Source organism: Malania oleifera, chromosome 9 (assembly GCF_029873635.1).
Source record: "Malania oleifera isolate guangnan ecotype guangnan chromosome 9, ASM2987363v1, whole genome shotgun sequence".
NCBI lineage: Eukaryota > Viridiplantae > Streptophyta > Magnoliopsida > Santalales > Ximeniaceae > Malania > Malania oleifera.
Window position 1 is genome coordinate 9,676,571 of NC_080425.1, and position 25,587 is coordinate 9,702,157.

Consider the following 25,587-nt stretch of genomic DNA (forward strand, 5'->3'; position numbering starts at 1 on the left):
TCTCTTTTCTTAGGTGGTGCCCCCGCACCCAACCTCTCCCTCTTCCCCTTTCTTCACCCCTTCCCTGGTCTCCCTCTCTGTTTTCAGCTTCCTCTTTTATTCCCTCTGTTCTCTCGGTCTCCCTCTCTTCTGTCCCTGTTCTCTTCCCCTCTCTCTGTTTCTCCCTAAACTTCTCTGCTCCACCTGAGCACTCCCACCGCAGCCATTCCTCCACACACCCTCCACTGCAACTCTCGGCCAGTTCTGGCTCTCCACGGCTACAGCACAGCAGCACCTGAGCCACTCTACCACCTGCAGCCACCATAGCCGAGAGCCCCAACACCAGCAACACCCAAGGAGACCTTCCACCAGCTCCGGCCACACAGTCCAGCCACGAGCCGAAGACCTCCAACCACTCGAGCAGCCACCAGCAGAAAACAGCAGCAAGCCTTGGACTCCCTCTGCTGCATAGCCCAGCACCCGAAGCCTCCATAACCTGCTGCCAGCCGGGAGCTGCTCCAACCACAGACCAGCCACCACTCCACGGCAGCCCAGCCAAACCAACAGACCCGGGCTCACGGCCTCTTCTCTCTCTCTCTCTCTCTCTCCTTCTTTAGTTATTTTAAATGTTATTTTAATAGATTGTGGGAAGAGCTTTATTATTATTTTTATTTTAATACATTATTTGACTAGTTTTGGGTTGAGTACTTTTCTTCACTTTATTATTTGAGTAGTCTATGGTTTAATTAGATTCTTGTTATTTTATTTTGTTATTTTGAATGTTTTCATGGTTGAATTAATTTGTTATTTAGTATGCATTTAGCCTAATGTTTGGAACGATTTTAGGGTAGATTAATTAGTTTTTTAGTTTTAGTATACATCTAAAATATTGTTCTTTTAATTTATTTTTTTTATTTTATTATTGCAATAGTTTATTGTGGAATTAATTTGACCCGAAAATTTGGGATCACAAGTATAAGGGGCTAAGTTCGGTAACTCGGGTTGTGGATCAATGTCATTTGTTTTCCATGAGTTGGTAATTCTCCTATGATATTATTGGTAAACTTTTATTTGGTTGAAACCGAAAATTGAAGGCATCGTTGATAAATCACTGGTTCTTATTTCTTATTTTGTTGTTGACGTTAAGCATATCAAAACCTTGATTTAAGTTGGGATTTTCATCAATTAATTTTTACATGAAATTCGGTGGACGCTTAATGAGAGATTTATTTTCTTCCGTTCGGATGTAGAAAATTTACTCGAGCAGTATTAAAAGTTCATCTTATTAATGTTTTGATTGGATTAACAAGAAGAGGGGTAAGGCCTAGGAAATTAGTAAACGGTGGAAGCAAACAGACGTTGAACCCGTAACCCAAGTGTTTGGTAAATTGTTTTAGTTAATCTGTTTAGTTTGGTTGCAATAGTATGTTTATATTTTTAGAAATTCGATAAAAATTCAATCACATATTAGCATTTTTCTTAAATACCTCCCATTTTGTTTACTATTTTCAAAATCATAAAAGACCAAAAAGATTTTCAAACCACTTTTTATAACAACAGGATTTCACTAAACTTTCATAAATACTTTGATACTCAGTGGTCCCTATAGAATACGATCCTAAACTCATCCTTGATACAATTTGACACTTTTGCACTTGGAAGCACAACTCAGAATGAGTCAAGTTTTTGGCACCGTTGCCGGAGATCAATTGGTGTCATCGAAGTGTTTCTCAGATTTTAGAGAGGGTGTTTATAGAGTTGTGAATGTCTTCACAGCCTGGGTGATATCTACTTCCTCTCCTTTGACCTGTTTGCTTTTATTGCGTTTATACTGAGTTTGTATGACTGGTTGGGCCAGAGATAACACATTTAGACTAGTCAGGACAAACTCATCCATCTCATCATCGAGTGAACCTGTTTCACTTGAATCACCATCTAACACGCATAGCATCATGGCTGAGAATGAACCTCATGATATGGAGAACCCTAATAGGACACTCAGAGAATATTTGCAACCTATTAGGACCAGCACCCCATCCTGCATTATTCTACCTTTGAATGCAAATGCTTTTAATTTAAACCTGAGATGATTCCATTGTTACCTCATTTTCATGGCATTGAATCTAAAAACTCATATTTGCATATTAAAGAGTTTGAAAAAGTGTGCTCCACATTCATGTACAGAACATACACTGAGGAGGTAATAAGACTGAAATTGTTTCCATTTTCTTTAAAAGACAAGGCAAAAACCTGGTTGAATTCCTTAAGACCAAGATCCATTAGGACTTGGCAAGAAATGTAAACTGAGTTTTTAAAGAAATTTTTTCTCATGCAAAGAACTAATGCTTTGAAAAGACAAATCATGAATTTTTACCAAAAGGATGTGGAAACATTTTATCAGTGTTGGGAACGTTTCAAAGACCTCTTAAATGCATATCCTCACCATGGGTATGAGAATTGGAGGGTCATCTATTTTTTTAATGAGGGGTTACAACAAAAAATTAGGCAATTTGTAGAAACCATGTGCAATGGTGAGTTTTTCGACAAAGGGCCCGAAGAAGCTTTTGACTATTTTGATTATTTGGCTGAAAATGCCTAATCTTGGGATGTCTCTGATGTGTATGATAGATTTGAAAAGAAAAAATGTATTAGTGGAGGTGGTAAGTATCAATTGAAAGAAATCAATGATTTGAATGCTAGGTTTGCATTGATGTCCAAAAGGTTAGATTCCATTTAGTTTAAGGTATATGAAATGCATGTTTTACCATCATCTTCTGAAAAATGCAGCATATGTAAGGATCCAAGGCATGTAACTAATGCATGTCCAACTATTCCTACTTTTAAGGAAGTTTTGCTTGATCAATCTAACCTAGTCAATATGGTTTCTGAGATTTCTTATGAACCTTATTCTGATACTTACAATGCAGGTTGGAGAAGTCATCCAAATTTCAGTTGGAAAAATGACCAAGTGGGGCCATCTCTGCAGGGACAAAATCAATACATTCTTTATGCAGTAGCTGGCCAAGGCTCAGGACCCTCTCACTTTGCAAATCAGCCTCCTCTAATGTTAAAAAAGGAAATGGAAGATCCTATACAGCAGCTAACTGTTAGCTTGCAACAGTTCATGGCAAGCCAAAATGTGATAAACTCTTAAACTTCTCAAGCCATCAACGAGATAGGCATCGATTTGACTAGGCTGAACACATTATTGAATGCTTTGGAGATAGATGAATCCCAATTTCAAGCCCAACCAGATATTCAAGTGCAAATTGCAATCATGGAACTTTCATCCTCTATTGAAGCAAATGTCAATGATTGTAATGATGAAGAAAATCTCAGTAGTGGTACGGTGACTGGTGCACCAGATGAAGAAGTTGAGTAGAATGGTGAGAGTTTAATGCTTTTGAAGAACCAAAGGTAACTGTTCCGCAAACTTTTCCTCAAAGACCGGTTCTTAAATAAGTATATTTCCTGAAAACTATACTAGATAAGGATCCTTTCTTGTTAAAATAAGAAAGACAATTTGAAAATGTGTTGTCTGATATTGTGGAGAGCATTGATTTATTCAGAGATCACTTCTGTGCAGATAACAAAACTGACTCATTGTGGCGACTCAAATTTTGAAACTCGCCAGTTCAATTTATAAATCTGCACCCACCAGAAGAAATTCCTCCCGAGCATCCTCCAGACACACTGTGATGTTTTTCTTTCCTTTGCTTTCATTTTGTTTCATTCCATCTTATTTTTAGTTTATTGATAGGTACATTTTTCTTTAGTTTCAATTTTCATTTTCCATTACTTCATCACCCAGGTACGCCCTATTGCTCCCATGCACAGTTTTTCTATTTCCCCTATGCTTTCACATTGAGGACAATGCTCTACTTTAGTTGGAGGGGGGGGTGAGCATTTGCATGTGACACTGTGCACGTATACCTACTCGGTTTTATATTATAAAAAAATTCAAAAAGAGGGAAAGAAAGGAAAAGTAGTGAAGAATTATACTGCATTATGTCTTACTTAACACTGACTCATACCCTTCACATACCTGCATATTACCTAAGAATTACACACTTGGGTCATTTATGCATAGTTTCTCTTTATATGACTTCGTAAATCCATGAAGAATTGATTGGTAGTACACTTGTGTTAATCTAGCTATATAATTTCTTGTATTTACATGGTATCTCACGAGGATGAATGAACACATTCACGTGATTCATTGCACTTAGGGTTTCCTGTGAGCACTAAGAGAACACCCATGGCGACTATGACACTTTGTGAGATATCCTTGAGCTAATTATTATCCTTTTGAGTGCTAACATCCAATTAGAGTTCATGGAACTTAGTTCTCTTTTCTTTTGGACGATTCCTTGTACACTAGTCTCTGTTTTTGATTTGCTAGCCTAGAGGTGACATCTAGTGGGGAAATAGAAATCTAGGTCTTGCAGCCTACTCAAGATGTGAAAGCTGAGCCAACCCTAGAGATAGACTTAGTTCATAGGCCACTATTCGAGCTCAATTCCCATTGATGGTATAAAGATAAAAAAAGAAGTGTAATGCTTGTCCTAATTAATCAAGAAAAGACAGAAAATGAAGAATGAGTAGAAGAAAGAATAAGAAATAGAAATGCGCATGAAATGAAATGCTAATGCCTGCTCCACAGAAATACCACAAAAAGTCAAGGACACGACACATGTTCTCCACATATGAAGATTCCTCAACCGTTTAATATCTCAAATGTATTCATGACAAGTTTGTGAATAAGTTGATTTAGGGTGGTTTCAGTTGGATATGGCGAGTAGGTGAGAAGATGCTAGGGTGAAGGACCCGACACCTCATAGATAGGCTAAACTCTTCTCAGACTAGTCCACTCCATATACTTAGTGTTTGTTCCTTTTAATATGTGGGATGTTTGATCACGACACTCCTCCTCACATATGACAAGTGAACCCATTCATTTTGAGTGTTCTTGAGAGTATATCGGTTAGGCCGAGTCAAAGCGACCGTTCTGTAGGTGTCCATTGATATCCTAGGTGTACCGAGTCACACACATCACACACACCTTGTGAGTTTACCAGTTTATACTCTAACTTATATAACTACATTAACTCTAAATTGTGCCACTGATTAACTTCATGTGAGTATCCTATTCTTAAATGACATATAAACAATGAAACTTGCATGAATGATGTGCTTTGGAGTTGTGTGCATTAAATATGAACGAGCTAGTGTGAAATTAAGTTATATTTTTATATGTGAACGGTATGGTTGAGTTACATGTGCATTAATTTCATGTTCATTGGAATTTGTAGTTATGGGTACCACCCTGAAATTCATTTACGTTATTTTCTAGAGACTAGCAAAACGTTAGTTGGGGAGTGTGATTACGCGCTAAAACTGCGTAATTAGACATCTTAATCGAGGCATTAGAGCTTCTATTTTAAATTAAATGTCTAATTACTCTCAATATTTTAACAAAGTGCCTTATATATAATTTATGAGTTTTATCGAACGATTTATGAATTTTTGGCATTTTTTCTATCGCAGGAAAATTCCCGGGAGCCAAAACCGGCATTAGTTCATAATTTGTGCATAACTTTCTCTTCTGAACTCTAATCGAGAGGATTCGAATTTCTAGAGAAATACGAAAGGATTATCTACAACTTTTTGTGTTTTGAGTTTTGAGATAAACGGGCTCTATGAAGGTCAAAATTGACTATGGTCACAGTGAGAAAAAATGAAAAAGAAAAAAGAAAAAAAATATAAAAATAAGTTGATGTGACCCAGTCATGTACACTGGGTTGGGTCCTCCAGCTGAGTCTTGCTCGGGCTCCCCTTCCCTTTTCTATTTAAATCTTCCCTTCTCTCTCTTTTCCTGGGTGGTGCCCCCGCACCCCCTCTCTCCCTCAAACTCTCCCTCTTCCCCTTTCTTCTTCCCTTCCTTGGTCTCCCTCTCTATTTTCAGCTTCCTCTTTCATTCCCTCTACTCTCTCGGTATCCCTCTCTTCTGTCCCTGTTCTCTTCCCCTCTCTTTGTTTCTCCCTAAACTTATTTGCTCCACCTGAGCACTCCCACTGCAGCTATTCCTCCATAAAGCCTCCACTGCAACTCTCAGCCAATTCAAGCTCTCCACGGCTACAACACAGCAGCACCCAAGCCACTCCACCACCTGCTATAACAACCAAATTAATTTATCATATAATAATACAAAATAAATAAAATAGTCAATCGACCCTGTGGGTAGCGGGGACACCTGTCAAACACAACGGAACCTAGGCAGCAGTAAATGTAAATCGCAAACTCATAACCACCAAATACATAATACCAGAGTCAAGCATACCTCAAATATCGTGTTCCTATACAATCTCCCAAAAATACAAAACACCCCTAGGATCTCACATCAAAATCCCCTGATCCTAGTCCAAACTTACCCTCCTAGCAGGGTAGTACAATCGACTCAATGGCGGTCACACTCCGCCAATCTTTTTGGGTTTCCTGAAAACCATTTAATGTTCGGGGGTGAGACACTTCTTAGTAAGGGAAAATAAACTGAATACAACTGTGTGGCAACATGAATATTTAATGATAATATAGATATACAGTACATTTTTCATACCAGAAAACATTAATCATTTAATAACTGCATAAACGTATACCTTCACATTTTTAATAAATCATACTAATCATAACTGTCTAGTATAGCCAATAATACTGAAAACATACCCAGGATGAATAGCTAGCTGATGTCATGTATTACCTCCCATGACGGGTTGTGCAGCCCAAAGGCGAGAGCCGACAATGGCTGGTCGACCACTGCCGAGTCAAAAATGTATGTAAGTACGATGGGCCCGCCACACCCTGGTCCGAACTGTTAGGTGGACGTCTACAACTTTACACTAAAAGCCACATGGACTATGTCCCACCCCCTCGTGGGGTGGTTAGCACCAATTTGAACATAGATATCTGATCTATATAGCTACAGTACCGTGCTCCTGAAACTAAACTAAACTAACATCCGGGTTCTGATAACATATAATACATGATAATATAACGTTTAACATAAATGGATTGATAGCATTTTCTATAATTTCATAAATACGGCCTTGCGCCGAATATTTCTTAAATACTGCATCGCGCCAAACATTTCATAAATACGACCTCGCGCCGAACATTTCATAAATACGACCTCGCTTCGAAATCACACGTAAAACACGGCTTTGCGCCGGCTATCAATCACGACCTTACGCTGAAAATCTCATACATATCATTCTGAGTAAATAAGTTATTTATCATGTATTTTCAAAATCATAATGTACTCTATTATTTCATAATTCTTGAAAACATGTTTTGCTCGTAAAATTTGTCATAACATAATATTTATCACGTAAAATAATATTCATGCCACACAATGCTGAGTAAAATCATATATTTCATTCTAAAATTACATTTCCTGTATAATAGCAGTATTTTCCCAAATATGCATTTTCTCAATAATATTCAAATATAACATATGCTTTCCTAAAAAATTAATTTGCTGATAAATAATACTAATTTGTATAGAAAAATGACTATTTTAGTTTATTCTCTTACCTAGTACTGAAGAAAACCCCCTAAAACGCTCGTCCTACACCCGCAGGGTTCCCCATTCAATGCCCTGAAAACGAAAACTCTCAGAACTAAACTTCAATGTTTTTACGTGAATATCATTTCCTATGACTACAGTAAGACCAAATTCTGAATAAAATGCCTTAGCTTAACCGAGGGATGAACTTCAACTCAAACCCACCAACGACCCGCTCTGATAGATATGCATAGAACTTCTCTAGGAGCATCGTGGTGGCTTCAGATCGTCAAACTGACGTAAATTCTGACCGAGATTGTAAAAAGAATGTAGAAGGGACGTATAGGAGAGAGAGGAAGAAGTCTGTGCGTCAAATTTCAGTCTAAAAATGAAGTTTGGGCAATTTATACCATGGGCTTCGTCGACGAGCCACGTCACTTCATCGACGAGGTTGAGAGGAACTTTGTCGACGAGCTCTCCCCTTCGTCGATGAAATTCAGAGGCCCAAAAATTCTCTCAGTATCTTCTCATCGACGAAACACACCTTCGTCGACGAGTCCAGTATGCAACGTCATCGACGAAGCCTGTAGTGCCCCCTTTTTCTTTTCTGTTTCCATTTTCCACTCTCTTAACTTTTATTTAAATACCATTATTCTTTGGGTTATTACATTCTCCCCTCCTTACAAAATTTCGTCCTTGAAATTTACTATTCATATAATTCATCATCCCTTAAGGCAAAACGGTCTACTTATTTTATTACGTACCCTCACTTATGACGGAGGAATATCGTGGTTACATACCAAGTCCTAGGAGATTACATAAATCAAAAGAAAATTTCCCCCAAAACTAAAATACCACTTACTAACTAAAGTATTACATGTACCTGCAAAAGAAATACTATATATTTACTTACATTTTCTAATTACATCTGAACTTCTTGAAACAAATTGCGGGTGCTTTTGTCTGATTTGTTCCTCGAGCTCCCAAGAATCCTCTTCTACTGCATGATTCCTCTATAGAACCTTTACCAGAGGAATCTTCTTATTAAGTAGTTCCTGTTATCTTCTATCCAGAATCTGTACGGGTACCTCCTTATAAACTAGTGAATCACTGAACTCTAACTCACCATAGCTGATAATATGAGAAGGATCTGGGACGTATTTCCTCAACATAAATGCGTGGAATACGTCGTGCATCCTGGATAGTGTAAGTGGCAAAGCTAGCCTATAGGCCACCGGCCCCACTTTCTTTAAAATATCAAACGGATCAATAAACCTAGGGCTAAGTTTATCCTTCCTACCAAACCTCATAACCCATTTCAACGAAGCTATCTTCAAAAATACATGATCACCCACATCGAACTCCAAATTCCTATGGCGATTATCGACATAACTCTTCTGTTGACTCTGAGCTGCACTGATTCTATCCCTGATGAGTCGAACCTTATCATACGCCTGCTGTACAAGCTCTGGTCCCACAACTCGCCGCCCACCCATCTCGTCCCAATATAATGAAGAATGGAATTTTATATCATATAAAGCCTCAAACAGTGTCATGCCAATACTAGACTGGTAACTGTTATTATACGCGAACTCTACCAACGGCGTGAACTGAGTCCAGCTACTCCCAAAATCTAATACGCACGCTCGGAGCATATCTTCCAATATCTGTATCGTCCTCTCAGTCTGCCTATCTGACTAAGGATGGAATGTCATGCTAAACGATAGTTGAGACCCTAGAGCTTCCTGCAAAATTCTCTAGAAACGTGACGTAAAACGCGGGTCTCGATCTGACACAATAGATACAGGCACTCCATGAGAACGAACTATCTCATGAACATAAATCTCTGCTAAATGACTAAGCAAATAGCTGATCTTGATAGGGAGGAAATGGGTGGTCTTAGTCAATCGATCTACTATCACCCAAATCGCATTCTGGCCATGCGATGTCGACGGCGGCCCTGAAACAAAGTCCATAAATATATGATCCCACTTCCACTCTGGGATAAATAACGACTGCAGCTAACTCGTTGGCCTCTGGTGCTTAGCTTTTACCTGCTGACACGTCATACACTGCGCTACATACTCGGTAATTTCCTTTTTCATACCACTCCACCAATAGAACTCTCGCAAATCCATGCACATTTTTGTACTTCCAGGATGAACTGTATACAAGGATCTGTGAGTCTCCTCCAAAATAGTCTTCCTGATCCCAGCATCAGCAGGAACACACAGTTTGGAACGGAACCGTAAAGTTTCGTCGTCTTAAATGCAGAATTCCTCACCCTAACCAATATGCACTCTATCTATCACTTCTACTAATTCTGGATATTCATCCTGAGCGGCTTTAATTCTTTCTTGCAGAGTAGGTTGTACCACTAGGCTGGTGATAGGTATTGAAAGATTTTTTATCAATTCAATGTCGAGTCTCTCCAGATCCATCATGATCGAATGCTGGATCACCATCCATAGCCGCCAACGCTGATTCCCCAGACTTCCTGCTTAGTGCATCAACTACCACGTTTGCTTTCCCTAGGTGGTAACTGATAGTACAATCAAAATCTTTAATTATCTCTAACCACCTTCTCTGTCTTATATTTAGTTCCTTTTGAGTGAAAAAAATACTTTAAACTCTTGTGGTCGGAAAAAATCTCACACTGCTCGCCGTACAGGTAATGCCTCCAAATCTTCAATGCATTACCACTGCAGCCAAATTAAGATAATGGGTAGGGTAGTTCTTCTCATATTCTTTCAACTACCTGGACATATATGCTACCGCCCTGTCATGGTGCATCAATACACAGTCAAGTCCTTTCAAGGATGCATAACTGTAGATAGTATAACCATCACCCCTTAACAAGATGATCATTACTGGTGCTGTGACTAGCCTCTACTTTAATTCCTGAAAACTCTACTCACAGTTGTCATCCCATTCAAATTTGGCATTCTTCCTAGTTAGTCGTGTCAGAGGCCTTGATAAAGCTGAGAATCCCTTGATAAAACAACGGTAATAACCAGCTAACCCCAAGAGACTCCTTATCTTTTGGATGTTCCTCGGTCTAGCTTAATTCACTACCACCTCAATCTTATTAGGATCCACAAAAATTTCGTCCCCTGAGATAACATGCCCCAAAAAAATCACTTTTTTGAGCTAGAAGTCACATTTACTGAACTTAGCATACAACTTCTTCTCCCTAAGTGTCTGCAAAACTTGCCTCAAATGTATCTCATGCTCCTCATAGTTCCTCGAATAGACTAGTACATCATCAATAAAAACAACAACGAACTGGTGGTATTGGTGGAAGACTCTATTCATCAAGTCCATAAATACGGCAGGAGCTTTCGTTAGACCAAATGGCATAACAAGAAACTCATAATGCACGTACCTGGTTCTAAAAGCCACCTTCGAGACGTCTTCTGCTTTCGCTTTCACTTGATGATAGCCAAATATGAGATCAATCTTCGAATACACCCGTGTACCCTGGAGTTGGTCAAACAAATTATCTATATGAGGTAGAGGATACTTGTTCTTGATTGTCACTTTATTAATCTCTCTATAATCTATGCACATCCTCATAGACTCGTCCTTCTTCATCACAAATAGTACTAGAGCTCCCCATGAGGATACACTAGGTCGTATGAAACCCTTATCAAGTAAATCTTGTAATTGATCTTTCAATTTTGCCAACTCTACTGGTGTTATTAGATACGATGCTTTAGAGAACGTTGTTGTACCTAGAAGTAGATCTATGGGAAAATCTACCTCACGATTAGGTGGCAAACCCGAAAATTCATCTAGAAACACATTGGTAAACTCCTTTACCACTAGCATACTGGTGAGCTTCACTTCATTCCCTGTTGCTTCCTTTACGAAGGCCACAAATCCCTGAAAACCACTCAGGAGTAGTCTCCTTGCCTGGATAGCTGAGATCATCTGAGGTAGAGACTGCACTTGTGACCCTGTAAATTTGAATTCTGGCCTTCCTGTAGGTATGAATATCACTTCTCTTGAATGACAATCAATACTAACAAAATTAGCTGCTAGCCAATCCATACGGAAAATGAAATCAAACCCATGCATATCCAGCACCACTAAGTCAACAGATAAAATTCTCCCCTGAACATCAACTGGACAACCACGGAGTATCCTACTACACCTCACTGCTGGCTCAGTCGGTGTAGCTACTAATAATTCAACATCTAATGTCTGTGTAACTACCCCATATAATTTAACACACACCTTGAAGATACGAACGAGTGTGTGGCACCTGAATCAAATAGCACAATAACCTTAAATAAAAACATATTAACCATACTTGTCACCATATCGCCGGCTGTCTCAGCATCACCCAGCATCAGAGCAAAGACCCTAGATGGAGCCATATTTCTCTGCTGGCCTCCACGTGGCACTTGGTAGCCTCCTCGAATAGGTCTAGGAGTAGGAGCAACACCAATCTGAGCCTGACAATCCCTCGTTATATGTCCTGGCTCCTTACACCGGTAACAAACACCTCGCCTGGCACGACATTCCCCCTGGTGTCTCTTCCTGCAAGACGGGCAAGCTGGAGATGGTTGCACACCCGAAAAACCGCGATTCCTAGTCTCCTGCCTCTAGTCCCTGTAGTAGCCACCTCTCTTCCATGAACCACGACCGACTCCCTGCTGAGAACTAGAAGGTGTGGATCTTTTCTTCTGCCTCTACTCCTCAGCCTCCAACCACTTTCCAATCTCTGCTTTAGTGGTCCTATTAACCAGCTCGGCAAAATCCTGTAACTTCAATATCGACACCTTCTTATATATTTCTCTCTGTAGGCCTCTCTCAAACTGTCGTACCTTCTTTGCTTTATTTGGTATAATGTATGGGGCGAAGCGAGATAGTTTGATGAACCTCGCCGCGCATTGTTGTACGGTCTACTGTCTTTGCTTCAGATTCAGGAACTCCTCTATCTTAGCTTCCCTAGACGAAGCCAAAAAATACCCGTCGACAAATATCTAATTAACCACTCCCATGTCATCTCCACAGGTACTATCCTTTGCTGCTCTAGGAGTTTCACCACCGACCACCATCTCTCGGCCTCCCCAGTTAGTCTGTAGGTAGCAAACAACACCCTTTGCTCCTCTGAATACTGCAGCACTACAAATATTTTCTCTATCTCCTGCACCCAGTTTTCAGCAACTACAGGGTCAGTTCCTCCTGAGAAAGCTGGAGGATTCATCTTGATGAATTTTTTGATCAAACTGTCGTGGCCTGCAAACAAACCACCTAACTCCCTGGAATTCCTGGCAATTTCGGTCATAACCTGTTGTGCCACCCTGCGTAAGACTGCATCTGAATCACCGCCCGTAGCGCCTAAGGGCCCAGCTCCCTCATTCCCACTGGCATGGGCACTACTGCCACTAGGATCCATCCTGAAAAAAAAATAACTTAACTCAGAACCCCTTCACTATACATATTACCCAACCAATATAGTATATACTCCTAATTAATTGATCTCTCCTGATCTAATATCAAGGTTCAATCCTGCAACCTAGATACCCAACCCGACAATAGTTTACCATGACTTTCCTGAAATCGTCACCCCAGGAAAATCGCACAAACCACCACGGAAGTCCTGCACCTAGACCACAAAACCAGACCTCAAATTTCCTTATCCTATATTCTGGTATTATTACTGCTGCATTTTAGAGTCTACAGAACCTAGCATCCTAGGCTCTGATACCAAACTATAACGACCTACTTAATTTATCATATAATAATACAAAATAAATAAAATGATCAACCCGACCCCGTAGGTAGCGGGGACACTTGTCAAACACGGCGGAACCTAGGCAACAGTAAATGTAAATCGCAAACTCATAACAACAAAATACATAATATCAAAGTCAAGCATATCTCAAATATCGTGTTCATATACAATCTCCCAAATCTACAAAACACCTCTAGGATCTCACATCAAAATCCCCTCATCCGTTCCAAACTTACCCTCCAAGCAGGGTAGTACAATCGACTCAATGGCGGTCACGCTCCGCCAGTCTTTTTAGGTTTCCTGAAAATCATTTAATGTTCGGGGGAGAGACACTTCTTAATAAGGGAAAATAAACTAAATATAGCTGTGTGGCAACATGAATATTTAGTGATAATATAGATATATAGTACATTTTTTATACTAGAAAACATTAATCATTTAATAACTGTATAAACGTATACCTTCACATTTTTAATAAATCATACTAATCATAACTGTCTGATATAGCTAATAATACTGAAAACATACCCAGGATGAATAGCTAGCTGATGTCATGTATTACCCTCCATGATGGGTTGTGTAACCCGAAGGCGGGACCAGACAATGGCTGGCCGACCATTGCCAAGTCAAAAATGTAAGTACGATGAGCCCACCATGCCATACCTTGGTCCGGACTACCACGTGGATGTCTACAACTTTACACTGAAAGTCACATCGACTATCCATCTCCCACCCCCTCGTGGGGTGGTTAGCACCAATTTGAACATAGATATCCGATCTATATAGCTACGGTACTGTGCTCCTGAAACTGAACTAAACTAACATCCAGGTTCTGATAACATATAATACATAATAATATAGTGTTTAACATAAATGGATTGATAGCATTTTCTATAATTTCATAAATACGACATTGCGCCGAACATTTCTTAAATACTGCCTCGTGCCGAACATTTCATAAATACGGCCTCACGCCGAACATTTCATAAATACAGTCTCGTGCCAAAATCACACGTAAAACGCGGTCTTACGTCGGCTATCAATCACGGCTTTGCACCGAAAATCTCATACATATCATTCTGAGTAAATAAGTCATTTATCATGTATTTTCAAAATCATAATGTGCTGTATTATTTCATAATTCTTGAAAACATACTTTACTCGTAAAATTTGTCATAATATAATACTTATCACGTAAAATAATATACATGTCACACAATGCTGAGTAAAATCATACATTTTGTTCTAAAATTACATTTCCTATATAACAACAGTATTTTCCCAAGTATGCATTTTCTCAATAATATTCAAATATAACACATGTTTTCCTGAAAAATTAATTTTCTGATAAATAATACTAATTTGCATGGAAAAATGACTGTTTTAGTTTATCCTCTTACCTAGTACTGAAGAAAACCCCCTAAAACGCTCGTCCTGCACCCGCAGGGATCCTCATTCAACACCTTGAAAACGACAACTTTCAAAACTAAACTTCAGTATTTTTACGTGAATATCATTTCCTATGACTACAGTAAGACCAAATTCTAAATAAAACGTCTTACCTAACCCAGGGATGAACTTCAACTCAAACTCACCAGCGATCTGCTCTGGCAGATATGTAGAGAACTTCTCTAGGAGCGTCATGGTGGCTTCAGATCGTCGAACTGGTGTAAATTCTACTCGAGATTGTAGAGAGAAGGTAGGATGGATGTAAAGGAGAGAGAGGGAGAAGTCTGCGCGTCAAATTTCAGTCTGAAAATGAAGTTTGAGCAATTTATACCATGAGCTTTGTTGACGAGCCACATCATCTTGCCGACGAGGCTAAGAGTAAAATTTGGTTACTTACCTAACTTAGTTGCATTTATAGTTTCTAAAATTTGATTTAATCATATATATTTTTTGAACTCAATTTAATTTCTCAACTACTTCTAGATTGAATTTTAGAAAAAGAAAATATATTACACGGTTTGAGAAAATCGGGGTTGGCAAAATAATGAATTCTCAACAGATTCTTCATGATCCATGTATGTAAATTAGGTCAAATCAAATCTAGCATTATAAGATAAAAGGGAAAAATGAGTCAATTAGGTTATCCCTCGATTTTTGACTCACGTATAGAAGAAAAAGGGAAAAAAAATCCTTAAATTTATGTTTTTAAAGATATTTTAATCCTTTGATTTGAAAGTATTTTTAAAAGAAAATCAGAGATGAACGGTACAATATTCATCCTTTATTTCTTTTAACTGCGTTAAAACGTTAAAAACTTTGTATAAAATGAATATATTTGGTCATTGATATTTATTTGTATTCCGACATTACTTGAACATATATTAACTTTCGATTTATTTACTTCTTTGTGAGCAAATCAAATCAAACTTGAACTCATTTAACCTTCACTCATAACTTATTATATGTTAACTTATTTTGTCATCCCTAATCAAAACTAAGCAAGAGAGACACGTCTAACCCTCATAAATTCTAAATTGTATCATAATCAAGAAATCTATAATTAACAACTATCTCTATTATAGGTCCGTGACATTAGAAGTTTACATGATAATAGGTGAGTGGAAAAGAGTAATATAACTTAAAAGAGACTAGCATTGAACTCGACATTAATTAATTAGAGCAGGAGATTATCACACTAACCTTTACTCCCTAATAATAAATCATTAGTAAGAAAATCAATGAGAAAGTATTGGAATGCTTCTAAAAAAGACCTCTAAAAGAAACAAAATATCTTATCTCATTCTCACTTACACTTTTTACTGTTATAATCATATAATTCTTCTAAATTTCTTAATTTAGCATTAGCAATGGGAGTATATTTTGGGTCCTTCAAACCATATTTCTTTCATTTTTGACAAGTAATGGAAGTAATGATTGATCCAAATCATCATAACAAATTTTGAGAGCAACAGAGACTTATTCTACGAACAAAAATTGGCGTCCAAGACACTTCGTTTGGGGCTCGGATACACTTAAATAGGAATTGGTGGAGAGTAGTGAATCACCAAGGTGTAATATATATATATATATATACTAAATAACAAGACATAACAGGAGCCTTTGGTGTTGTGTCCTCATCTGCGGCCTTTCTCCGGCTGGTGTCTCAGCAACTTCTGTCCCTCACGCCCACCCATCCTGGTTGGTCTCCGCCTACCTTGGCCTTTGTGGCTCTGATTCTCTGATTCTTTTGTTGAGATTCAACTTTTTATCGTTTCCATGCGTCAATATTCCCCTCTCTGAAACACACCCATCTCACTTGCACATCAAGACCGCAAAAGGGTGACTTTCCTATCGATTTTACTATTTGTACAAAGGCCTTGATTCATCCCATCCTCGCCCCTTCAATTTCCTACTTCCCCAATAAAAATCTCGACACCCATTTCATTTGGTATTGCGAAATGTTCTCACCCGCTTCTGTTGTTGTAATCTTTGAATGACTAATATGAGTTTTGTTTGATTTTGTTATTGCAGATTTGATTGCGTGCGTCTGCTTGAAGAGTTTCTATCAGCTCTGGTGAGGTTCCTAGTCCCACTGAAGTTCTCCGTGTACTTTTCAGAGGTTAAACGTCCTGCGTATGTAATAAATTGTGTCTTATTGGCTAAGGGTACTCGTTTTATATGATTCATAGCTAAGTTTGATGCCATTTCAGTTCTATTTTCATCGGTATGGTTGGTGCATTGCAGAGTGAGATTTTTTTTTTTCTTTTAATGTGGCATTTGAATACTATAGCCATTTTGAGAGGATACTCAAGTCCGTTTAGCTGCTGTTTGTTTTCACCACGAAATTGACAACCCTTATCTTCATTCATTCAACTTTCCCCCATGTTGAACAATGCAAAATGTTATAGACAATTAAACAAGTAAACAATTTTAAATTAATTTAGTATATATGTCATATATATGGCTCCTTCTTGGCGTCATTTTCATCAAATTCATTATTGTATATCATTTTTATTTTTATTCAAGCCACGATGGTGGCGGTGGTGGTGTGTTATTTTGATAATTGTGTTATTATTGTTGTTATAGGCATTTCTATAATCTCTTCTCCTGATCTTTTAGAGAGAGAGAGAGAGTTGGGGGGGGGGGGAGAGAGGGTATATTGGCAAGATTTTAGGGTCCTTTATTTGGATGACAAAGGAATTTTTCAATCCTTGGGTGCAATCATTTAAGTACTACTTTTTATTTTTCTCATCTACATGGGTTTTTGTTAGTCTATAATTTCAACATGTACTTTGCACTTTGCAGTTCTCCTTTATTTGCCTTAGTCACTGATATCCGTAAAACTTGCAGGAACAACCATGTAATTGATATGTCTTTGCTGTGAGAGTGAAAATTGTAAATGTAATTGGACTTGGGGCCGGTTCACCTTATATGATTATTAGTGTGTGTGTGTGTGTTTTCCTTTTTTTTTTTCCTGTCCCTCTCCTTCTCTCTCTCTATTGCTTTTTTCCTCAGTATGAGGGATATTCTCGATGCTGTATTCAATAGGTTGGCTGTAGGATTTACCCTGGATAGGCTTAGGGCGTGAGTTCCTGAATCAACCAAACATTAAAATGTAATCTTGGATGTTGTCCATCTTTACCATTCAGTTGAGAAGTCACATTTTTTTTTACATGGTTGGGAAGTGAAATCTAGTTTTGATATTTGATGATGTGTTACTTGATGTTTTCTTTTGGTCAATTGGAAGCCACACTAGGTTTGTGCTACCCAATGGGAGGTAGCCTATCTTCCGTCCCATGCCCCTTTCCCCCTCTATTAGGATTTGAATCGAGGCTTCCAACGTGGAAATTCCAAGCTTTAATAATCACTAGGATGTCTCCTAGGATACTGCTACTTGATGTTCTGACATATTGTAATTAAGATTCATTTTAGGCTTATTTTCTGTTTGGTTACATTAGAGACTTTTGAGAATCAATTTTGTGAAAAAGCAACTTCAGTATGTTTGGGTATTTCATGATATTAAATGACCTCTCAGTGCAAATGTATGTACTCTTGTCAGTTTATTTGATAGTGATGTGTCTGTTTGATTGGCTGCACAAATCATTGCCTAAAAATAAACACCATGTAAAGTGATTGGCATGCTTTGTGCTTGCTGGGGATATTCTTTTTTTTTTTTTTGGGGGGGGGGGGGGGGGGGGGGTTATTGGAGATTTCTCTCCCATTTAGCAATTTAAACACACTCAATAATCTACCGAGTTCCAATCAGCATTATGTTTCTCATTAACTTTTTGATTTTTAAAAGCATTTTTGTTTGATATTTTTTTCTTTGCTTAGTATTTGATACTTTAGTTTTTCTTTGATACATTGCATATACAAGAGCAAAACATTGGCCATAGTCATTCACCAACTTCTATGGAGCTGCCTGGGCATGGCTTCTGCCATATGTGCTTCTTAAGAAATTAAGTTTGAAGATCAAGCCTGATCTTCATATTTTGATGCTCTTAAATGAGCTGGAGTAAGTTTGCAGATCACTTGGTCTTGTTCTTGGACAGTTCGTTGACCCGCCTTAATTTTCATTTCTTAGAGATTTTCAGTTAATTAGAAGATAAATTTTAGAGCTTTCACCATCTGTTCTACCTTCTTTGAAACTTTGGAAAAGGCCTTCTTCTATTCATTTGAGTTCCGCATAATTTGTGGTCACCTCCTCCAGGAGGGGAGACGAAAATCTCATTGTTGAAAATGATCACACTGGGCTAATATATTTTATCTTCTCATTTTATTTTTCATTATTTGGATATGCAAATTCTTTGGAGCTGCCTGGTGTGCTATATATGCTTCCTATGACATTAGGTTTGAAACTCAAGCCCAATCTTTGTCTTCTGGCGCTCATAAATGAGTTGGAGTAAGCTTACAAAAAACTTGGTCTTGTCCGGGGACAGTTTGTTCATTAGCCCCCCTTAATTTTCATCTTTCTCAGAGATTTTCAGTTGGATAGAAGACATATTTTAGAGCTTTCACCATATGCTGTATCTTCTTTGGAACTCTGGAAAAGGCTTTCTTGCATTCTGTTGAGTTTTGCAGTATTTCTGGATATTTTTTAACTGTTTTTTTGCCTCCAGTAGGAGGGAAGAGGAACACATTTCATTGTTGAAAATGATCACACTGGGTTAATATATTTTATCTTTTTATTTTGCTATTCATTATGTGGAAATACACCTCTTCGTTATTATGCATTGCATGCAAACAACATTGAGCATAATAAAGGACTTGATTTAATTTAGCGTACGCTGAAAGTGAAGGAGCTAGTTGTTCTGTCTGCTGTTAAATTGACAGATGCTCTGGTGGAGTTAGTCCTGTTGTGGTTGTCTTACATGTGGAATTGTTGGGTGTAATTGAGGCATCATGTTTGATGACTGAATTCTTTAGAAAGCCATAGAAACTTTTGTTATTTGTTCTTGAAGTTTGGAATATGTTTGTATATGGCCACGCCTAAAATATTGTTTCTTAGTGCTGACTTGCCCCTCCCCTGCAGTAGAGGCTTTATTATACTTTAAAAGCTAGTTTTCCTTAAATATATTTCTTGATATCCTCCGTTGTAAGCCCTAGCACCAAACTGGATAATATCTGTACCATGGCCTTGTTTATTGGGTTTAAATCCTACTACTGTAAATTAGAAATTTCTTTTGTGCCCTCCACAGCTGTCCAATAATACTTCTTACACTTTGCAGATGGAGGACGTAGCCAAGGACTTAACTTCGGGGACTGTTGGGGGGGCAGCACAGTTGATTTGTGGACACCCCTTTGACACCATCAAGGTCAAGCTCCAGAGCCAGCCTGCTCCACTCCCTGGTCAGCCCCTCAAATATTCTGGTGCAATGGATGCTGTCAAGCAAACATTTGCAGCAGAAGGTCCAAAGGGCTTCTACAAAGGCATGGGAGCACCCCTTGCCACTGTGGCTGCCTTCAATGCCGTCCTCTTCACAGTGAGGGGACAAATGGAGGCATTATTGAGGTCTCAGCCTGGTGCACCCCTAACAGTTAACCAGCAGGTTGTCTGTGGAGCTGGGGCTGGACTTGCGGTTTCCTTTCTAGCTTGCCCCACTGAATTGATCAAGTGCAGGTCAGTACTGTGTTGCTTCTGTTCTATCGTTAGTACATTATACTACAAATGCTTTCGTGTCTCAAATTAAACCCTGGCCATTTTTGTTATTTTTGTTAGGCAATAGCACTTGTTCATTGTGAGGATAATTCAATAGCTTGGGAAATTAAGAGTTTGCTGGATGCAGTGAATAATTCATGACCCATGTGTGAAGCTCCCTAGTAATTCTGAATAATTCAGTCGTGCTAGCTTAGATATTTTTCTTTCCGATGTTTATCCTTGACTATATGAAATTCATGAATATATTTAAACATGTCAATCTGTTCCACGGTTTAGAAAAGGGGTTGTCAGTGTAATGGTAATGATTGTGGTGTAATGGTTGCATCCATTACAGATGTTACATCACGGATAACTGACACTGCATCCTCATGAATTCATTTTTTTGGTTTATAATCGGGGCCAGACCAATGTTTTTAAAAGTTGGTGTATGATGGTTGCGTCGGCCATTGGTTAACCATATCTATGGCTTGCAAGACCATTACATAAGCACATTCTATTGCTTTGCATTTATTTTCTTGTTTGAAATATGAACGTCTGTATTTTTTATGTCATTACCATATCTATGGCTTCCAAGACCGTTACAAAAGCACATTCTATTGCTTTGCATTTATTTTCTTGTTTGAAATATGAACATCTGTATTTTTTATGTCATTACCATATCTATGGCTTCCAAGACCGTTACAAAAGCATATTCTATTGGTTTGCAGTTATTTTCTTGTGTGAAATATGAACACCTGTATTTTTTATGTCATAACCATATCTATGGCTTCCAAGACCATTGCAAAAGCACATTCTATTGCGCTTTGCATTTATTCTCTTGTTTGAAATATGAACATCTGTATTTTTTGTCATTATATGTATGATTTCTTAGTTTAAATTTCACTTATAATCAATACCACTGCTTCTCGCCTATAGCAGCCGAGGAAACCAAGATAACATTAAACACTTATAGAATATGTAATATTTAGATTTATTAAAATTTATTCAAAATCATTTGTAGCATTAATGTGTAAGATTTTGGGATCAAAACATGTGAATGTATATTTGAAAATCTAAGGCCAAATTATGTGACAAAAAATATTTCTGAATTTCTATTCTGCAAACATGCTGTTTGTATGTGGAAATGACCAAGTGGACTTTGATAACAGATTGCAAGCTCAGAGCGTATTGGCAGAGTCTGGCTCAGGTGCCGTGGCAGTGAAGTACGGTGGCCCAACGGATGTGGCAAGGCAGGTTCTCAGATCAGAAGGGGGTGCTGTGGGTCTCTTTAAGGGCTTGGTTCCCACCATGGCTCGTGAAGTACCTGGAAATGCTGCAATGTTTGGTGTCTATGAAGCCCTGAAGCAGTTTTTAGCAGGTGGCCAAGACACATCTGGGTTGGGAAGGGGCTCTTTAATTTTGGCGGGAGGCTTGGCTGGTGCTTCCTTCTGGGCTGGTGTCTACCCAACTGATGTTATCAAGAGTGTAATTCAGGTGGATGATTACAAAAATCCAAAGTATAACGGTTCTTTCGATGCCTTGAGAAAGATCCTGGCATCAGAGGGAGTCAAAGGCCTATACAAGGGTTTTGGACCTGCCATGGTCCGTAGTGTTCCAGCAAATGCAGCATGTTTCTTGGCATACGAGGTGACGAGGTCTAGTTTGGGATGATCATTCTCCACTCGCCAAATGGTTCGAGTCAACATCAGTCATTTTTTATGTTCCAAAATAATGTTAACCACCATCTCATATTCTCATTTTACATCATTGAATGAAAGCCCATTCTTGAATTTTCAAGCAATTTGCTTAAGCTGTTTATGATTTGCGGCCCTGATATTCATTAGGGTGTCGTGGGCTTAGAAATTATCTCCCTGGCAGGACTCGGGTGGTGTCTTCTGCATACCTATATGTATGAGCTCTTACCATTCTATCCCTCTTGGTAGGTGCATGTCATACGAATATGTTTTCGAAGTACTCTCCTCTGTACTTCCTGCCAGTCGGTTCTTCATCAGGGAGCTCGATGAAACTTTCATGGAACCATGAGATCCATGTTTCAGACACATTGCTTGCAGATCTTTCTTTTTCATTTCTTCTGTTAGTTAATTTCCCTTTTTGGGAAGCCTCATGAGTTGAATTTGACGGGAAATTAAGGGGAGAAATAGGCTCCGCTTTGGCCCCAGCTTGAAACAAGTCGCCTTTGGGACAGCCTCAGGAAGAATGTGAACGGAAAGATGTTCAAAGGGCTGACATTCCCTTCCCTTGTTACCTAATATTACTTATTAAATCACTTGTATCATTTTTTCTTTAAACAGTGTGAATGCAATTACTTCCATATCAAGGTCAAAAGCAAATGGCTTTTGTTTTGTTTGCTGTTTTTTTTTGGTTAGATTATTTTCTAACCAAACTTCAAAAATAATTACAAAATTGCCTGCTTGACTCTTCAGTTTTCTAAATTCTAAAAAGCAGCAAAGTCTAGTTAAAAACTAAACCAAATGCTAACATTTCAATTTGGTTTAGTTCAATATTTATTTTTAAAATTAATTGGGTTATATTCTTAAATAAAAACAAGTAAGCTTCAATTCTTAATCAGACAAATAAAGAACTCATTGATGAACATATTTTTTTTTTTAAAAGGATAGTTTGTTGGAATAATTTTTTGTTTTTAAATAACAGTGTGAGATTTTTGAACATTCAACTAATCTATCAAAATAATAATTATATTTCTCTATTTTTCTTTGCCTTCCAAAGGTGCCTAAAGGACGGGCCAAACGTATCAAAGTGACGACCCAAGAGTGGATTTCACATTGGCATGGGGAAAGGAGACGGCCATCTTGAGGGACATCACGACCTATAGGCAACGCCGGCTAGTAGACGGCCAACATGTTTATCTTGTGTGACAACACTATAGAGCAAGTGACTCTTCTAGGCGGATGGATATTTTAAGAATGTTAGAATACAATATTCCGAAAGGTAGATTTTTGTTTCTCTAGCCAATTCCTGTGAACAAATTTGGAACTACTCAAAAGGACAAATATTACCCTGCCATTGTTTTTCAAAGATCCAAACCTAATGTTCATTACACACACCTATGCCATATTATTCTGTCCTACTATTGTTTATAATTCATGTATCGACCTTCCCTTTCTATGTATGGTTGCACTTTCCAATGAATTAGCTAACTGTAGTTTTCATGATTTGTTATGGAGGTTAAAGTGAGAATGAGGTGGCTTGCTGAGCTGGAGCCAACATGGAGGCTGACTTTGAGTGCCCTTGCCAGAAGAGCCAAACTGCCCACTAGGCTGCTTCTCTCACACACTTTTCCTTTCTTTTTTTTTTTTTTACCCTTTTTTATTTCTTTTCTTTTTTGCCTATTTTATTGTTATTTTTGTTATTCTAACTTTGAATCTTAGTCTAGTTTAGAACTTGTAATACATGAAAAGTAGAGGAGAAATATGAAGAAATCTAATTTATGTTTGATTATTAAAAAAAAAAAGGAGAGAGAGAATATATATAGATCAAAATATATTATTAACATTTAATTTTTTAAAACATTTTAATCATGTTAGGAAAAATTTTTATTTTAGATATTATTTGGTAAGAGAGAAAATACAATGTAAACATATTTCTTTCTTATTTTTTTGTCGGACAAAATTTTTGATTCAAATGCATCATTTTAAAGTTATGTTTGGATTTGATTCAAATTCAAGAAGAAAAAAGAAGAAGTGAGAAAGAGATTTTATTTCTCATTATATTTGCTCCTGTATTAAAAATAAAAAATTATTTAGAAGTGATATTTTTAAAAAATATAGTAAAAAATTATATTGACATTTTTTTTTTCTTTTTTCAAATCGATACAATTTGAATCTAAACTCCAAAGTCGATACTTTCAAACACTAATATTGTGTTTGGGAGCATGGATTTTGGACATTACATTTGAATTTGAGTGGATTTAGACAAATTTTAATTCAATTTTATACTATATCTTATCTAAATTTAATGCAACTTTAAATCCAAAGTCTATCCAAACATAGGGTAAACAAGAAAAAGTAGGTTCATTAATATTTTCCTTTTCTTTCCTTACCCTATATTTGGAGAAGTCTTGAATTTGAAGTTGTATTAGAATTGGATAAGATGTAATATAAAATTATATTGAAATTTGTCCAAATCCACTCAAATCTAAATTTAAGATTCAAAATCTATGCTCCCAAATGCAATATTAGTGCTTTTTTATATTAGAATAGATTCTAATTGTAAGGGGATCAGTAAGACAAAAATAAAATGAGAGGTAAGGACTATGTAATCTAAGCCCATAAACCACCATAAAACAAACAAAAAGAAATATATTACACAATATAAGGGGACTATTTCATTTTTCATTTTTATTTTTTTCTTTTTAACTTGTTCCCTTATTATACCTTCAACATGAAGTAATGGGGGCATTTGGTTTACAATATTAAAAATATTCTCATAGAATGACATTTTCGATAATCTCATTTTTAAGAATAGGATATTTTTCTTTGGTTCACATACTATCATTTCAATGTTTGGTTATGTAAGACATTAATTGCTTCAAATGAAATTATAATCATATTTCATCAAAATTAGGATTCTAAAGTCAATACTCTGAGTTTTCTCGAAATCATGTTGGAATGTTTAGGAAGTGATACTAATTAATAGTGAAGTATCGAAAAGGGTTTTTTCTCTTTTATTTTTTATTTTTTTTTAAGACAACGCATATGTAATTGTGGTAATCGTTCTGTGAACGGGTATCTCGTTAGGGGTGTTGAATGGTTAATCATCATTGAGATAGTTGTCTAATCACTTTCCTTACGCACAAATATGCTCTCGAACTCAAAATCGGATTTTTACAAACCATTTTTAGGATTTTGTTTTCTCTGTTCTCAAAAGAAAATAAGGCGACGACTCTATTTATATGTTTTTTTTTTTAAATAACTATTTTACCCCCTTGCTTTTACTTCAAAACTTCTTTCAATTGAGAACCACCATAAATAGAATTTGGTATCGACACTCTCATTATCTCAATCCTCAAATTAGAATAATGAATCTACTTCCTCATTCACGCTAATTCTCAAGTCGTGCAACTAATTGATTAGAAAAATAATTTAGCTTAAACCATTGTCACCCACATCACCATCATCATTCAATTGGAAAAACACTTTGATAGTCTTTGAGACGTGATTAAGGAGCTTTCAT

At 37.5% G+C, this 25,587-nt stretch overlaps 1 protein-coding gene across 4 annotated transcripts in view; it reads left to right on the forward strand.

Moving 5' to 3' along the window:
* Nucleotides 1-22,174, forward strand: part of LOC131163690 (mitochondrial carnitine/acylcarnitine carrier-like protein) — a 33,291-nt gene extending 11,117 nt beyond the window's left edge. Inside the window, exons 1-4 of one of the 4 annotated variants that reach the window (XM_058120361.1) lie at nt 16,256-16,433; nt 16,767-16,809; nt 19,964-20,355; nt 21,543-22,174. In XM_058120361.1, coding sequence (XP_057976344.1) covers nt 19,964-20,355; nt 21,543-22,044 — 894 coding nt within the window. In that variant the 5' untranslated portion in view covers nt 16,256-16,433; nt 16,767-16,809 and the 3' untranslated portion in view covers nt 22,045-22,174. Of the gene's footprint in view, nt 1-16,255; nt 16,684-16,766; nt 16,810-19,963; nt 20,356-21,542 lie in introns of those variants that run through there. The other 3 variants (XM_058120362.1, XM_058120360.1, XM_058120359.1) reach the window with 3 other exon arrangements.
* The last annotated feature ends 3,413 nt before the right edge of the window (nt 22,175-25,587 follow it).